This window comes from Oncorhynchus tshawytscha, linkage group LG04, assembly GCF_018296145.1.
Source record: "Oncorhynchus tshawytscha isolate Ot180627B linkage group LG04, Otsh_v2.0, whole genome shotgun sequence".
NCBI lineage: Eukaryota > Metazoa > Chordata > Actinopteri > Salmoniformes > Salmonidae > Oncorhynchus > Oncorhynchus tshawytscha.
Genome location: NC_056432.1, coordinates 12,700,640 through 12,718,925, shown reverse-complemented (window position 1 = coordinate 12,718,925; position 18,286 = coordinate 12,700,640). Strand labels below are relative to the sequence as shown.

Genomic DNA, 18,286 nt, shown 5'->3' with positions numbered 1-18,286 from the left:
AAGGGCCAAAAAATTGCCACAGACTGTTCACTCTGCTACCGTCTGGCAAATGGTACCGGCGCATCGGCTCTCGGACCAACAGGCTCCAAGACAGCTTCTACCCCCAAGCCATAAGACTGCTAAATAGCCTTAAGCCTGCTAAATAGTTAAATGACTATCTGCACTGATGCTATCTTGCACAGACTATATTCACACTCACTCACACACAGTAGTAGGCTAGATTACCAACAATGACGAGACAGCCTACAGGGAGGAGGTGAGGGCTCTTGGAGTGTGGTGTCAGGAAAATAACCTCTCACTCAATGTCAACAAAACAAAGAAGATGATTGTGGACTTCAGGAAACAGCAGAAGGAACACCCCCCTACCCATATCAACAGAACAGCAGGGGAGATGGTGGAATGTCTTTTAAGTTCCTCGGTGTACACATCACGGACAAACTGAAATGGTCCACCCACACAGACAGTGCGGTGAAGAAGGAGCCACAGCGCCCCTTCAAACTCAGGAGGCTGAAGAAATTTGGCTTGTTACCTAAAACCCTAACAAACTTTTACAGATGCACAATTGAGAGCATCCTGTCAGGCTGTATCACCGCCTGGTATGGCAACTCTCTCCACCCTCTGGAGAGCCCTGCGGTTGTGGGTGGTGCAGTCTGCACAATGCATCACCGGGGGCAAACTACCTGCCCTCCAGGACATCTATAGCACCCAATGTCACAGGAAGGCCAAAAAGATCATCAAGGACAACAGCCACCCGAGCCACTGCCTGTTCACCCCGCTACCATCCAGAAGGCGAGGTCAGTACAGGTGCATCAAAGCTGGGACAGAGAGACTGAAAAACAACTTCTTTCTCAAGGCCATCAGACTGTTAAACAGCCATCACTAACACAGAGAGGCTGCTGCCTACATACAGACTTGAAATCATTGGCCACTTTCATAAAAGGATCACTAGTTACTTTAATAATGCCACTTTAATAATGTTTACATATCTTGCATTACTCATCTCATATGTATATACTGTATTTTATACCATCTATTGCCTCTTGCCTATGCTGCTCTGTCATTGCTCATCCATATATTTATATTTATATAATCTTATTACTTAGATTTGTGTGTATTAGGTAGTTGTAGAATTGTTAAATATTACTTGTTGATATTGCTGCACTGTCAGAACTAGAAGCACAAGTATTTCGCCACACACAATAACATCTGCTAACCATGTGTATGTGACCAATAAAATTTGATTTGATACTGGTACACCCTGTTTATAGCTCCATTCTTGTGTATTTTATTCCTCTTGCGTTACTATTTGTATTTTTTAACTCTGCATCGTTGGGAAGGGCTGTGAGTGTTTCACGATGAGGTCTACACCCGTTGTATTTTCTAACTCTGCATCGTTGGGAAGGGCTGTGAGTGTTTCACGATGAGGTCTACATCCGTTGTATTTTCTAACTCTGTATCGTTGGGAAGGGCTGTGAGTGTTTCGATGAGGTCTACACCCGTTGTATTTTCTAACTCTGCATCGTTGGGAAGGGCTGTGAGTGTTTCACGATGAGGTCTACACCCGTTGTATTTTCTAACTCTGCATCGTTGGGAAGGGCTGCATCGTTGGGAAGTGTTTCACGATGAGGTCTACACCGTTGTATTTTCTAACTCTGCATCGTTGGGAAGGGCTGTGAGTGTTTCACGATGAGGTCTACACCCGTTGTATTTTCTAACTCTGCATCGTTGGGAAGGGCTGTGAGTGTATCACGATGAGGTCTACATCCGTTGTATTTGGCGCATGTGACATACAATTTGATTATGATTTGACTGAGAAAACAATGCCACTCTATTGTGAAATCCACTTCAACTTTTGGATGCTCGACAGCTGTTGAGTTTGCAAGGGCTGAGGTCACTGGTTACGGTTGGTCTGGAGGAATGAGCGACTGTGTTTGTACACCAATAGGTGTACCTAACTGTCCATTTTCAGTTGTTGTTGAGTACCCTTTTAGCCTTGATTTTTATTTTAATTTCTGGTTCCCTTTTTTAGTTTATAGTTCCCTTCATGCTCATTACAACCTCTCTTCAGGTAATAGCGACAGATTGGATTTTTAATAGCTACAGAATGGATTTTTCTCCAGTGACCCCATTCCCATTCTTACTGCCCCCATTTGAACACTGACTGTGGCCTCAGAGGGCAGTTGGTGATAGAAAATAGGTCTGCAGTTTCTCTCTGCTGTGGTTCTCTTTCACTTCCCGAAGAAGGAAAACAAGACAACTGAACACTGTCTTCCAGCAGTGCTGTACTCAACCTCTCCTCAAACTTGTTTACTCTTAATTGCTTTGTTTGGACTAACACAGAGTTCTTGGTTTGTTGTGGATTCACTTAGTACTCACATCCTGTGTGTGTGTGTGTGTGTGTGTGTGCGCGCGCTAAGAGTCTCACCAAGTATAAAAATGGAATGCGCCATTTGCAGTTGTTCCTGTAGAGGGAGCCATTGTTCCATTGTGTAATGTCCTTATCTAGTACAGAGCAAAAACGTATCATTCTGTCTAACTATTGTCTACATAACTACTGTATGTAGAATGTATATACATGTAAATCTAGGATTCATCTCTCTGAGTATCCATCAAAATGAGTCTCTAAAGACAAATTGATGAGCCATAGAAATTCAACTTCATCCAAAAGAGACAAAACAATGAATTGTCACAATATAGACGTTACCTTCATGAGGATGGAAATCAATGGAGTTGAATTGGCTAATGTGCTCATGACGAGTTAATTGAGGTACAGGGTGATGGGATGAAGCTTAGCGTATGTACAGTGACTGAGGGCTTACAGGCGGCCAGGGAGGGTGGCTTGGAGGCTCACAGAAAGTTCCTGCAGGCTCCAGCTGACTTGGTGTTGAAGTGTCTCCAGAGGGATAAGTGTGGAGGAAATGCTTGTGTCAGTGAACATGTGTAGCCTGTTAGCTGTGTGTGGTGTGTGTGTGTGTGTGTGTGTGTGTGTGTGTGTGTGTGTGTGTGTGTGTGTGTGTGTGTGTGTACTCACTGTTTCTCTCTCGTAGTTGTCAGCCAAGAATGCTGCTGAGATATTTCAAATGAGTCAAAGGTCCCTATGCTAGCTCTGCTTCTGCTACTGATGCTGGAAAAACGTGACATAGACTACTACTCTCCCATACCGCTCCAAGTGTGTGATTCACTGTTCTTATGCTACATGCCCACTAATGATAGAAAACAATGATATCACTCTATATTGCAAAATCTGTTAAAAACTATTGTGAAAGCTCGTTTACAGTATTGTAGTGAGCTGTGATGTCACATTGAGAACAGACAACAAAGTGAATTCCCTCTGTCATCTGTCTGGGTCTGTGTCCTCCGGAGGTTTCTGTATGACTGCCGTCTGGTTTCACAGCTCATCAGACGATATCATTAGGTGAAACAGGTGTGTTGCATGATACGCCTGCCGACTGACTCCTACTGACTCCCACTAGAAGAAAAACACACTGAATCACACAGACAGTGTACCGCATCATCAAATGGTTTCTCAGACTAACACCCAATTCCATAGATAATTTATTGGCTCACAAGTTCACACAGTCCTTGACCGTCTCAAAGTGTCCTTGAGAGTTTGTGTGTGTGGGGGGATGTTTTGCGTATGTTTTCCCACAGTCTTTCTATTTATATGTGTCTATATCAGCGCATGCTGATGTTTGTGCGTGGGAGCTGTGGCGTGGGTGGGGCTCAGTTTACCGATTGGGGGTAGATGACAGCCAGGGTACTTTTGTTGTGGTTTGGGGCCCTGCCCTGCTGCCTGACTGTTGGCAGACTGGAGACACTTAAACGGATCTGACTCTGGTACTCTCTCCTACTGAAAGGACTTACACACACATAGTATTAATGGAATTCCACGGTAACGGAATTACACTCTGGCTCAGTTTTTTTCTCTTGAAAATGTATGTTAAATATAAGAATATTTAGAAGATAAATACACAACGCAGAGACGGAGGACGAGGGGTCAATGCAGTACTAACGATCAAAGGAAATGGTGCATTTTCTGTAATAGGGGATTAATGCAGAGGCATGGGAGGAGTTTGTCTATATATTCAACCTGAAATAGGATACTTGTTATTGGGCCATTTGACCCAGTTAGGGCTGGGTTATAAACTACATTCTGTCCCATTGTTCACTGGAGAGCATCACTGAGGACAGGGGAGAATGACCATCTACTTCTATATGATTTGTCCTCTTCGAATAAACCTATTTTCCTCCCATTGATTTGCTTTGGGGTCTGTGTTATTAAAGAATAACATCAACTGCTAACACAAACAAAAAACATTTGATTTTCACAGTTTAACAAACAGTACAACTCCATACACAAGGACTACTTTTAACAATTTCCCCTAAAAAATGAACAAAAAACGAATTTAGTGTAAGAACTGTGCAGATGCAAACATGAGTAACTATATTACCTTCAAATCTTTCTCAGGTTTTTATGCGACCACGTTTCCCAAAAACTCTGTTAGCTATCATCTCCGGATTAAGATTGAAAGATGTCTGCAGAAAGAATGTGTTGTCAGCGATGACATGACACCTTGACTCTGGAAAAAAAAAAAAAAAACTATTTTACATCGTTGGTTCCTGATTTGTACGACAAAGAAATTCATAAATATGAATGTCATTCTCCTCATGTTTTACAAGTTTGGACATCACAGTATAGTACAGTATATTTCAGTACAGTACAATATACACTGCTCAAAAAAATAAAGGGAACACTAAAATAACACATCCTATATCTGAATGGATTAAATATTATTATTAAATACGTTTTTCTTTACATAGTTGAATGTGCTGACAACAAAATCACACAAAACTTATCAATGGAAATCAAATTTATCAACCCTTGGAGGTCTGGATTTGGAGTCACAATCAAAATTAAAGTGGAAAACCACACTACAGGCTGATCCAACTTTAATGTAATGTCCTTAAAACAAGTCAAAATGAGGCTCAGTAGTGTGTGTGGCCTCCACGTGCGTGGGTTGTAAACTCCGTCTCATGCTACCAGTAGAGTGAAAGCACCGCCATCATTCAAAAGTGACCAAAACATCAGCCAGGAAGCATAGGAACTGAGAAGTGGTCTGTGGTCCCCACCTGCAGAACCACTCCTTTATTGGGGGTGTCTTGCTAATTGCCTATAATTGCCACCTGTTGTCTATTCCATTTGCACAACAGCATGTGAAATTTATTGTCAATCAGTGTTGCTTCCTAAGTGGACTGTTTGATTTCACAGAAGTGTGATTGACTTGGAGTTACATTGTGTTGTTTAAGTGTTCCCTTTATTTTTTTGAGCAGTGTACTATGCTCTACTGTACTCTACTGTACTGTATTGTACTGTGCTCTATTCACTGCAATCCAAACTTGTGAAGCATAAATCTATGATAGGTTCAGATTTCCATTTATGAGCTGAACATAATGGTATGCTGGTGGAAGGGAGGAACATAGCAGGTGACCCAACTGTGGTTCATGACTATTATGATTTCCCATTGAAGCCAATTCAGTTGCAGTAATTCCATTAAGGATTTTTTGGGGTACTTCTGTTACCAAATTGGTAACTGACTTACAAGTTTGAATCACTTAATTTATAAACAAAGTTGATATCAGTAAAATCGCTATAACTAATATGATAGGTCTACCATTACTTGTTAATTCTGTGAACTTTCATTATCCTTCCTCCTCATGAGGGAGAGAAATGAGGAAATATCTTCAAGATATATGGGTTGTTGGTAATTGTAAATTACAAGACAGAAGGCAATATTTACGAGACAGAAGGCAATATTTACGGAAGGTAAAGAATTTGTCAAAAACTAAATATAAGTGTTGATATTAGTTGGCGGTGGTCTTTATGTCAACATTGTGTTTTGATGTATTTCTGAATGCCACAGTCAGTGTATTTCTGAATGTGCTTTCCTAGACCCTTTCCATCTGTTTATCAAAGCCTTTTCTTCTGCCACATTTTGAAGATGAAGAAAGGTTGAAATTTGACACCCAAGTTGATGTGCACCTAGGAACTTCATGTTTTGTGTTCATGGGTCCTTTTTTGATAGAAATACCCTCAAGTATTTTGGACCTTTGCAACTTGGTCAGTTCGACACGTCCCCATGTATGTCAGGGGTGTGTAACTGTTAGCATGGAAGTCAAACGCAGGAGAGCAGAACTTGGTCAGTTCAACACGTCCCCATGTATGTCAGGGGTGTGTAACTGTTAGCATGGAAGTCAAACGCAGGAGAGCAGAACATGGTCAGTTCAACACGTCCCCATGTATGTCAGGGGTGTGTAACTGTTAGCATGGAAGTCAAACGCAGGAGAGCAGAACATGGTCAGTTCGACACGTCCCCATGTATGTTAGGGGTGTGTAACTGGTAGCATGGAAGTCAAACGCAGGAGAGCAGAACATGGTCAGTTCGACACGTCCCCATGTATGTCAGGGGTGTGTAACTGGTAGCATGGAAGTCAAACGCAGGAGAGCAGAACATGGTCAGTTCGACACGTCCCCATGTATGTCAGGGGTGTGTAACTGGTAGCATGGAAGTCAAACGCAGGAGAGCAGAACATGGTCAGTTCAACACGTCCCCATGTATGTCAGGGGTGTGTAACTGGTAGCATGGAAGTCAAACGCAGGAGAGCAGAACTTGGTAAATAGCCGGAGCCGTTTAATGTACATAACTACCGGCATACAAAAATAACAAAACACATGGGCATGAAACCTGTATCGCCCCAGTTACATAAAACACGTACTTACAATAAACAATTCCCGACAAGGACATGGGGGAAACAGAGGGAACATATACAACATATAATTAGGGAATTGAAACCAATTGAAACCAGATGAGACAAAACAAATGGAACATGAAAAATAGATTGATGGTGGCTAGAAAACCGGTGATGTTGTCCGCCGAACACCGCCTGAACACGGAGAGGAACCGACTTCGGCAGAACACCGCCTGAACACGGAGAGGAACCGACTTCGGCAGAAGTCGTGACAATGTATCTGTACTCCCTTTCCTACTCTGACTGTGTTTACACAGGAAGCCCTATTTTTAAAAAAAATCAATAATTGTTCATTTGACCAATCAACATTGCTTCTTTTGTCAATAATTGTGCCAGAGATAAGAATTGGAATGGGTTTTAGACAGGCCCATCTAACCTAGTGATTCAGTAGGTTGACTGATGACCTGAACAGTAAATGTTCAAACCAACAGGGGGTTTCTCTCCTCATGTGAAAGAATCCAATTCAATCATGCTGGTCGGTTAATGTTTAATGGGCTAAAGTTACACAGTGGACAGTGGAGACTCTCCCTTTATCTTCTTAGCTGCCATCCCTTCATCCCCACTAGGCTACCCTGGGGTGGCAGGGTAGCCTAGTGGTTAGAGCGTTGGACTAGTAACCGAAAGGTTGCAAGTTCGAATCCCCGAGCTGACAAGGTACCAATCTGTCGTTCTGCCCCTGAACAGGCAGTTAACCCACTGTTCCTAGGCCGTCATTGAAAATAAGAATTTGTTCTTAACTGACTTGCCTAGTTAAATAAAGGTAAAAAAAATAAATAATAATGTATCCATAGCAGTGACTGGCCAACCCTGCTCTTGAAGGGCTCCAGTGTATGCAGGATTTTGTTTCGACCCCGCACTAAAACACATGATTCATAATATCGAAGACTATATCAATCATAGTCTTCGACCTCTAGATCATGTGGAGTTTAATCAGGTGAGGAACAAAGACCAGGATTGGCTAGTCTGTAGCTAATAGCCACTACCTATTGACTGGCCGACTGGCCGTGTGTTCCACCCTGCTGATTACAGACAGGAAATGTCCCATATTACTCTACACATCCGCTCAGGAACACAGAGCACGCCGGGCATTGTGAACGCAGCCAATATCCCAGGCTGTTACGTAAGGTCCAGGGCAAGCTAGACTGGCACACTGAGGAATGTGTGTGTTATGTGATAAGATTCTCTCTCTTTCTCGGGCCATCTCACCTTGGGACATGGTCATCATATTTTCCACATGTTCTCCTATTTGATCAAATATGGTGAACATAGACGCAGGTACATTATAATAGAATGGTTCTGTAATGTAAAAGAAGCAACTGATTAGTTCTGATGCTACAATTCTAGAATAGTTCTTGGCTCTGTGTATGTGACCTTTTCCATCAAAATAGTCTATAGATTTCACTGCCTCGAAGTCCTAGAATCACATGAATCCATGATCTAAAGATGTGCCCTAATGCCTGAATGGGCAATGGAATGACTTCACACACCTCCCGCTAGCATTGGAACTCTTCTCAGCAGAAAGAAGCCTTGAGAGACGAGAATAGGGGTTCTCTCCTGCCTCTGAGAGCACTATGCAGAGGATTCTTTCCCTTGTGCTTTAACATTCTAATGTTGTTTTAGTACTGTGGTTTTGAAGTTTTGACAAGTGACTTACATACAGGATTTTGCCCAACCTGCTGCTGCAGAGTTCCACATGTCAGATAGAGTTTCTGGGGGGACTGCTAGGTGGTACTGGGAGGTTTAACCTCTGAACCAGTCACAGGCTGTTTTCATAAACACTAAACACCCTCCCTCCAGTGCATTCTAATCCACTATGTATCTTTTCACCTCCCTCCACTAGAACAATACATCTATTTTCTTACTGTACATAGCCTAACCCAGTGTCTGAGGAAGATTAGCTGGGTAATTTAAACTTCAGGCTGAAGGCTTTTCTTGGGGAAATGACCTGGTGAGCTACTGCTCCTGTGCTCTGTGGTGGTGGTGGGGGGAGGCTTAGTACAGTTGATTTGTTTTCAGATTTTTACCTTATCCCTGTCTTGTAAACCCTAGAGTATAACATTCACTTGAGCAAATATGTGTTTGTGTGAAAGAATGAGGATGACATGGAAGTGTGTGTTTTTTCGGGGGGCGGTGCAGGGAATTGTGCGTGCACATGTGTTTTTATTTTGTAGTGTTTGTGAACAACAGAGGAATAAATGTGTGTAAGAAGGTCGTGAGAGTTGTGCGCGGGATGACCCCAGTTTCCTGTGAGGGGCTTCGCTTGTAGTTATTGCGGTCTCTCCCACGCCACATGGAAGGACACACACACCAGATGCACTGGCACATCATCTGTAATTCACTGGAACGCCTGAACCCGCTACAGGACGCGCGCAAATGAGACAGGAGACAAAAAATGATGGTGGGATCGGCCCGGATTTGGGAGCAGTTTTCTTGATTTCAGCCATCTCCATTTCGTTACTGTTTTGAAGAACACAGAAGACATAACCCCAGAAGTTTCTCAGAGGAAAATGAGAGGAACATTTGGCAGAAAGTGGACTCTAGAACGTTTAGCTTTGGGATTTTCTCAATTTCAGGACTCCGAAGTTCCACTGGTGAAGAGGAACACCTAGAAATAACTATAACTGTGCAAGTTAGAGAGCCAGCGCTTCAAGAGTTGAAGACTGGGCACCAACATTTGGCTGCGTGAACTGAGAAAACATTGGAAAGTTATACTGTTAATAAATTCACTGATGCTTGGAAAACACATTTTTTCTCATAAACATATACGCCTGACATCTTTAATAGGCTACTACTTGGAAATACACTTCGATTGCAAGCCCAAATTGTAGACTATTTATTAGGCTACACCTTGGAAATACACTTCCCATCGATTGCAAGCCCTAAATTGTAGACTATTTTTAGAGTATCAAATTCAGTAATAGACCTATGGTTTCAACTGATAGTTTTCACAATTTCATTAATGATACTAGCTAAAAAAAAATGTTATTTAAATGGGATAATTCCATCCATTAGCCTGTTTTCCGTTTGAGGACGCCTCTTTTTAAATTGACAGGGTTTTCCTGAATAGTCTATAATACATTATTAAATAAGCAATGGAAAGGTTTATGTCATACGGGACTTGTATTGTCAAATATGCATTTTAATTGACCATCCCAAAAGCCCCGGTGTCCGTCATTATGCATAATAGTTCCCTCTCGTCCGTGAATATACAGAAACGAACGATGTCCACTCTTAAAATATGAATAATTCAGATATTTTTTCTCATCTCATTCTTTGTCACCGTTGCCTTACGATAGCGAGGTTTTCAGGGGTTAGTCTTTCATTTGCTGTTAGGTTGGGCATATTTTTTTCTTGTTTTATCTAAGTGTGGTAATGCGCCATCTGACACGATTTTAATATCACTTGTTATCAAGTGTCTGAAAAGAACAAAGCTATCCCCCTCGCCACTTCCTTTTTTTCAGATGCCCCTTTAATTGTTTGGTATTTCGTATTTGTTTATTTTAAAGGGAGTGGAGTCTCTTTCTTTCTTTATTTTCTCCCACTTTGTGTTTAATGCTCCGTTTCGAGAGGCGCGTTGTACGGGTTAATTTAGCGCGAGTTCCCCCGGCTCCTGTAGCGATTATTGCGCACAGTGGGGTTGCTGTGCTGTTCGTTCCCGCGGAGGCGATGCCCTTTTGCGGAGAGGTCTTGTCACAGTGGACAGACGGCACCCTCACAATCAGGACGCAAGGACACAAAGAGAATAATTGCATTAAAAAGGACCATTCTTTCCGCAACTGCCCAGGAGGGGTGTTGACTGTGGGTGTTTGAGAGGCCCTTTGTTGCTTGAAAAGAAGTAGCCAAGAATATACACTGTGGACTAGCTGTATGTTTTATGAACAGTGTTACTGTATACTGTTAGGGCGCTCGCACACGTCTCTCTACCTCTTTGGTTCGCGGAAAAGTCAGTGCTGTGCAGTTTTAACAGAGAAACTGGTTTGAATAGTTCGAAAGACACAAAGTTTATGGCGTATGCTCTTTGCGTATTGGATTTGGAGACCGCTGCGCGTCTCCAGTACTTTATCTAACAGTACATTCTCAAAATTAGTATTTTCTCTAAATCTTCATGTTACTGTCTGCTAAGTTTTTCATTTGCCACCATAAGCGTTCGTAGCATTTTTTTCCTTGGGAATTTGAGTTCTCAGCTCCCTTAAACGCCTCACATTTGTAACAAATTCATTTTAAAAGGGGGGCGTGGAAGTGAAAACCTTAAATCATAGGCTACCTCAATTTGTGGATATTTCTTCGAGGGATGCCAATGGACAGATACGCTGATATGGAGGACAAACTGCGCATTTTGGAGGACCTGAACATGATGTACATTCGCCAGATTGCCCTGAGTTTACAGGTAATTAACGTAGACCGTCCCCAAAGGTTGACTGCACTTTTATGGAAGCTATCACTGTCACAACTGATTCCCAGCGCCTCTCACAGGAGCTGATGTCCTAGCTCTTCTTTCACCTGCTAGTCGAAGTCAAGCAGGGCGTTTCAGTTAAGTTATATTTTGAAGTGTAGGTGTACAAATCATAGGGTGGCAATAGACAGGGAGAGCGAGTAAGCTGTGGTCTATCTCAGACAGTATCTGATGTGGCAGGGACCAGCGTGTACAGGCGCTCAATTCCGACTTTCCACTGAACTGTGTACATACAGTAGACTACATGAGCCAGTTTACTGAGTGAGTTCCCAGCTCCGCTGCTTTTACATATTAAGAGTTAGGAGGGGCTAGCTGAAGAATGTCCCTGACCAAGGTGTCATGCTTACTCTGGTGTGGTCTCCAGAAGTTCTCAGTGAGAGAGAACAGAAAACACCACAAGTCATGTACAGTTACTTACTCTCTAACCCAGCGTACTAACACTCTATCTGCAGCTGCATGCTGTATGTGTGGGACTCACAAGTCCCCAATGGGGTAAACGTGGGTGCGTGTGACAGGGAAAGAGAGATGGAAAGGAAGAGAGGCCTAATCATGCAATACGTATCAATTGCCAAGTGAAATAGGACTGTACTGGTTCTTATGTAGTCAGTGTTATTTCGTTGATGTGAACATTATACATAACAATTTAGTCATTTTGGGACTAAGCTGAGCATTACAGTCCACCTCACAGAGAACACAATGTGTCTGTTCTTTGACGAGCAGAGTGTCTGAACTAAAGGGGCATTGAATATTTCTGCACTAGAAGGTTAAAATAACACTCTGAAATTGTGAAAATTATGATAATGCCCTTTTTGTGTATGAGCTGTTTGAAAAGATGGCAGAAATGTCTGCCTGTTCAGGTGGGGTGGAGTTTTTAGCCCAGATCATGACATCACAATCTGATCTGATTTATAATAGACCAATGACCATTCATCTGGGTAAGAGAGAGGGCTCTAGACCATCCTATCAGCCAATCAGGGCTGTGTATGTAAATATATTCTGATTTATTTCTCCCACACAATCAGACAGCATTTCAATGGCCAAAAGATCCTCGGGGAACTAAATTATTACAATTATATTTTGGAGTTATTTTCATTAAATAAACACACACAGTGATTTATTAGACCTACAGTAATGATTTAAAAATAACATTAAAACACTGCATGGAGGCTTTAATCTGAGGAGAGAGGCAGGAGACACATGGCCATTGGAAATCATACAGGGAATATCAAAAGGAAATTCTAATGTAACATTTTTGGACGCTTGGCTGCTCTATTGTGAAACTATGTTAGCTCTGCAGCTGTTGTGTGTTAGGAGCGTGTCATCTACTGGTTTTACCTTGGGACCTTTAACCAGGTTTTCTGTCATCCAATATTCGCATGGTGATCTTTAGTTTTTAGTTGTTGAAATCTGGAAAACTATGTTTCATTCTATATTGATAGTAAATTGACCAATTATATGACAACAGTCCCTTCTTTTTTTATTGTCAATAATTCAATTTTGCCCATAATGTTAAGCTTACTGGTTTGAGACCACAAAATCATCCACATCCGTGAATTAGCACTGCTAATAACTCTATATTTTAAATACTAGTATAGAGGTTAAATTATTTAAAAAAATATAGGTTCATTATCATTTTTACACACTTTCTACCTGGTATTAGTTGTTTAAGGTCAGACTGGAGTATTTTATTACAATAAAAAAAAACATTCAAACCCATTGAAGGTCGTGACCCACCATCTAAGTGACAATGGGAGTGTCAGCCTCTGCAACTGTGGGACCTGAAGGGTGCTGTGCTGAAGGGTGCAGTAGTATCACCATGGCACAGGTTGGCATCTCACCTCCACTACTCATGGAGCTGTGTCTTAGTTCATCTGGCCCAAACAGAAAGCCAGTTGGTCCATTTGGGTATACGATGGACAACATGACTTTTTAATAGAACAGTGGGTGTCTAATGGGCACACGCATACTCACAAACACACACTTGTTCTTCTATCCTCTTGGGGACCTAAAGTTTATTTCCATTCAAAATCCTATTTTCCCTAACCCTTAACCCTAATTCTAACCCTAAACCTAACCCCTAAAATGAAAATAGCCTTTGTCTTCATGGAGACGTGGGAAATGTTCCCACGAGGAAGAATTTCCCTCATTTTACTATCCTTGTGGGGACATTTGGGGGTTTCAGGTCCCCATGAGGATAGAAGAACAATACCACACACGGACACCCCCACCCAGATGGGTCTCCTTTGTGTCCAGAAGAGAATTTATAACACCGGCTTTGCCCCTGACGTTCCCTGCCTCCCCGTTGAATCCTCAATCCCTCAATCATTACAGAATCATCACTGATGCTCTCACGAGTTGTACCCTTTCATCCCAGTCACCAGATGTCAATCAGTCTCAAACCACTCATTTATACTCTATGAAAGAGCTTCCTTTGAGCCACTGACTTGTTTACTTCACAAACAAACTGGAAAAAGCCAGTCAGTCTACATGCTGAATCTGTGTTCTATGCTGGCAGAAAGCAGTGGCAGATACACTCTCAACAAAGAGATCCCAACTGGGTTGTCAGTGTAGGATCTCAGTAAACAGGCTTGTGTTTCTCTTCAGTGTCTGCAATGGTTTCCCTGTCTGGGTGGGTTGCTGGAATCGATTATATATATGTGGTAGAGCTGTGCGACCCACTACAACTCCATGCTGAGTTCTCCGTGTGCTGCAGCGTGGCCTCCATAAGCTGTAGCAGACCATCATTTGCCCTAAAGGTTGGTAGTTTAGAAGAGTCCTGTGGATGACTAAAAACAGTAAACTTCCCCCTTGTTGCTGTCTGGGAGGCTTGTATCTGTCCAAGGTGCAAACATGAGTTCTCAGCTTAGTTCCTGGAGTTCTACTGGTAAGACATTGGTCATCGGTGTGCAGCTGTCCTGAGCTGCTGTGCTTACATAGAACAAGAGAACACACCCAGAGGGTCAGAGCCAGCATTCCAGACCTTTACATAATCAGAGTATGTCAATGCTCCGGCTCACAGCAAGTTATGGTTTGTTTTTAGTCATCCAGGTAGACACTCCTTACCCTCCTTACAACATCCCTGTTTGTTCAGGTTTTAAAGGGTAGATAGCATGAGTTTTTACTCACCAAAGTAACAATGTAGTGTGGTCAATGACTTAGTAACTTAGTTGTAGTCAACATATTTTCGGATATCTTCGGAACTACCCACAATGCACTATTGTAAATGTCATGTGGAGAACTGGTGCTACCTAGCTAGCTCCAGCTGGCTAATGTTAGCTACTAGCCATGCTAGTATGTAATTACATTCAAGCCCAAGTGTTGGTATTGGTGAACTACTATGTACATCCATGAAGATGAAACAATATAAATTAATTCAACAAAGTGCATCTCCTCTTCTCCTGTGCATTTGGTAGTCAAGCGAGGTGAGTTGTTTTAGTTTTCCGTCATCTGTAGCTAGTTTTAGTTTACATTTCAGACCCAACAGCTTTTTAAAAAGCTAAATATGCCAAGGAGGTTTGTTGTTGATGGTTGCAGTAATAATACCCACAAGGATGAGGTAACTCTTCTCTCTATCTGCTGGATTTATTGTTGTGTTTTGTGGCTTCCTGCCTGTGCTAGACTAGTTGGTGTTCTCTGGCTTACTACTTGGCTATCTAGGCTAGTTAGCTGGCTAGCTAATAGTGATGGGGGAAAATTGATAGTTCCATATCGGGATGTTCTTTTTTACGATATTTTGTATCATTTATATCGCAATATGTTTGCGCTAGTTGGCTGTACCTGCACAAAAACTCCAGTATTTTTCCTTCACAGTTTGTTCTCTTTTTTTTTAACAGGGAGCCAATTTATTTTCAGCGCTTTTATTTCTATGACTGATCTCAACTTGTTTTCTCATGGCTCTCTCTTGTGCCTCTGCAGCAAACATATGGTGAGCAATATGTTTGGAATACAATAAAATCCTTGTATCGAATTGCAATAGAAATAGAATCATGGGAATCGCAATAAATATCATATTGGCACCAAAGTATCATGATAATATTGTCTTGTGAGGTCCCTGGCAAAATAACTAGCTACAGCTGGCTGGCTAAGATATAACTGCATATACCGGTAACATTATTTGATAACTGGTTAGGTGGTAGGTTTGGCTGTAACCAGATTGTCCTATCTGCGTACCCTCATACCGTCCTTCTCTCACACCGGGATTTACGGTATTACCGGCTTAGTACACAAGGGGGCACCAACAACGCCCATTGGGCGTCTATTACCAGAATATACGAATTGCAAAGACAGGCAATCCAGCTCAAAGTTATACATATATACAGTGAACAAAAATATAAACGCAACATGCAACAATATCAAAGATTTTACTGAGTTACAGTTAATATAAGGAAATCAGTCAATTGAAATAATTTCATTAGGCCCTAATCAATACATTTCACATTAATGGGAAATATGCGTCTGTTGGTCACGGATACCTTAAAGGTAGGGACATGGATCAGAAAACCAGTCAGTATCTGGTGTGCCCATTGCCTCATACATTGTGACACTCTTTGCATAGAGTTGACCAGGCTGTTAATTGAGGCCTGTGGAATGTTGTCCCACTCCTCTTCAATGGCTGTTCAAAGTTGCTGGATATTGGTGAGAACTGGAACACGCTGTCGTACACATAGATCCAGAGCATCCCAAACATGCTCAATCTGTGTCATGTCTGGTGAGTATGCAGGCCATGGAAGAACTGGGACATTCTCAGCTTCCAGGAATTGTGTACAGATTGTTGCGACATTATTATGCTGAAACATGAGGTGATGGCGGCGGATGAATGCCATGACAATGGTCCTCAGGATTTCGTCGCATTCAAATTGACATTGATATATTTTTTAAACTGAACCTTTATTTAACTAGGCAAGTCAGTTAAGAATACATTTATATTTACAGCGACGGCCGACAAAATGCAATTGTGTTCGTTGTCCGTAGCTTATGCCTGCCCATACCATAACCCCACCGCCACCATGTGGCACCCTGTTCACAACGTTGGCATCAGCAAACCGCTCGCCCACACGATTCCATACACGTTGTCTGCCATCTGCCCGGTACAGTTGAAACTGGTATTCATCCGTGAAGAGCACACTTTTCCAGCATACCAGTGGCCATCGAAGGTGAGCATTTTCCAACTAAAGACCTTTACGACACCGAACTGCAGTTATGTCAAGACCCTGGTGAGGACGACGAGCACACAGATGAGCTTCCTTGAGACCGTTTCTGACAGTTTGTGCAAAAATTATTCAGTTGTGCAAATCCACAGTTTCATCAGCTGTCCTGGCTGCTGGTCTCAGATGATCCCACAGGTGAAGAAGCCGGATGTGGAGGTCCTGGGCTGGCATGGTTATACGTGGTCTGCGGTTGTGAGGCTGATTTTGGACATACTGCAAAATTCTCAAAATTGATGTTGGAGTCAGCTTACGGTAGAGAAATTAACATTCAATTCTCTGGCAACAGCTTTGTTGGACTTTCATCATTTCTGGGACCTTTTATTTCGGCTCATGAAACATGGGACTAACACTTTACATATGTTGTGTTTTTATATTTTTGTTCAATACACATTTTAAGTTATTTCTGTTGAAGTTTACATTATAGGGAATCGGCTAGCTTGCCGGATCCTTCATATAATGTCACACCCCGCAAAACATTTTCTGGCATGACTTTGGCATTCTTTGGAATTCTGATCAGTTTCATGTAATAACTTGAAAAATAGGTGTAATTTTGCATCAGGACTTTTGATGCGTATACTAATGCAAATCCATATGTTGCATGAGGTTACGTTTATGTTACCTACCCTTTTAACAAGTCCCTTTTTAAAATAGGAATCACCACATTCTTGGCTCCTCTGAGCTGTGATTCTTGTTTTTCATGGCTCTCTCGCTCACCTCAGTTATGACGCTCCTAAGGGCCACAGTAAAACACCTAGTCAGTGACAGCGCTGTGAAGCCCTTTTGTCTACGGAATGCAGGAATTCCCAGCCCACTGCCTGCTGATGGGAACAGGAAACAGCCCAGTGAAACAAATGGTTCCCAATAGAGGGGTCAGCATGATGCCTGTACACACACACACACACACACACACACACACACACACACACACTGTAGATCATTGACAGATATAGTGGAGATGCCTGAGTGACTGCATTAGTGAGTGTGCTTTCCAGGGCTCTGTCCTCCAAGTCACTGGCCAGTCCCATGCCCCCCCTGTCCTTTTACTGGGGGTCACAGGCAGAGGGGAGGGCCCTAAAAAGGCTATAATTAGCCTGTAGCCCAGAGTGCTGTCTAAGGTCAAATACACTATATGATAGGTCACCCTTGCACTTTTCTTAAATAATTCTCAATTTCTTCTAAAGTTGAAATAAAAAATCAAAAACATTTGATCTCCACACCTTATTGGATTTTCAACATTTTTTATTTATTTGAACATTTATTTAACTAGGCAAGTCAGTTAAGAACAAATTCTTATTTTCAATGACAGCCTAGGAACAGTGGGTTAACTGCCTGTTCAGGGGCAGAACAACAGATTTATACCTTGTCAGCTCAGGGGTATGAACTTGTAACCTTCCTGTTTTAGTCTAAAGCTCTAACCACTAGGCTACCCTGCCGCCCCAGAAGAATTAATAGTATTTTTGCAAACTTAAGTTTAGAAATGTAATTCAGAAAATAAATACAATTAACATGGACAACATTATTGGCACCCTGAAACTAGTACTTGTTTGCACAGCTGTTGGCCAAGATGACTCCTGACAAATGCTTCTTGTAGCTTCCTGCACCTTTCTACTGGCAATTGGGCTCAATTTTCAGCAAACTGCTCTAATTCTTTCACGTTTGAGGGGTGCCCTCCACCAACTGCTGTTTTCAGCTCTCGCCATAGATAATGGATGTGTTTTCAGCTCTCACCATAGGTAACGGATGTGTTTTCAGCTCTCACCATAGATAATGGATGTGTTTTCAGCTCTCATCCATAGGTAATGGATGTGTTTTCAGCTCT

The 18,286-nt window shown here is 42.1% G+C and overlaps 1 protein-coding gene across 7 annotated transcripts in view; it reads left to right on the top strand.

The window, feature by feature from the left end:
* The window catches only part of rtkna (rhotekin a), a 113,869-nt gene that overhangs the window by 34,503 nt on the left and 61,080 nt on the right, over window positions 1-18,286 (top strand). Inside the window, exon 1 of one of the 7 annotated variants that reach the window (XM_042320340.1) lies at window positions 10,180-11,194. The exons of 5 other annotated variants lie outside the window; for them this stretch is intronic. In XM_042320340.1, coding sequence (XP_042176274.1) covers window positions 11,099-11,194 — 96 coding nt within the window. In that variant the 5' untranslated portion in view covers window positions 10,180-11,098. Of the gene's footprint in view, window positions 1-10,179; window positions 11,195-18,286 lie in introns of those variants that run through there. One more of the 7 variants, XM_024415477.2, reaches the window with a different exon arrangement.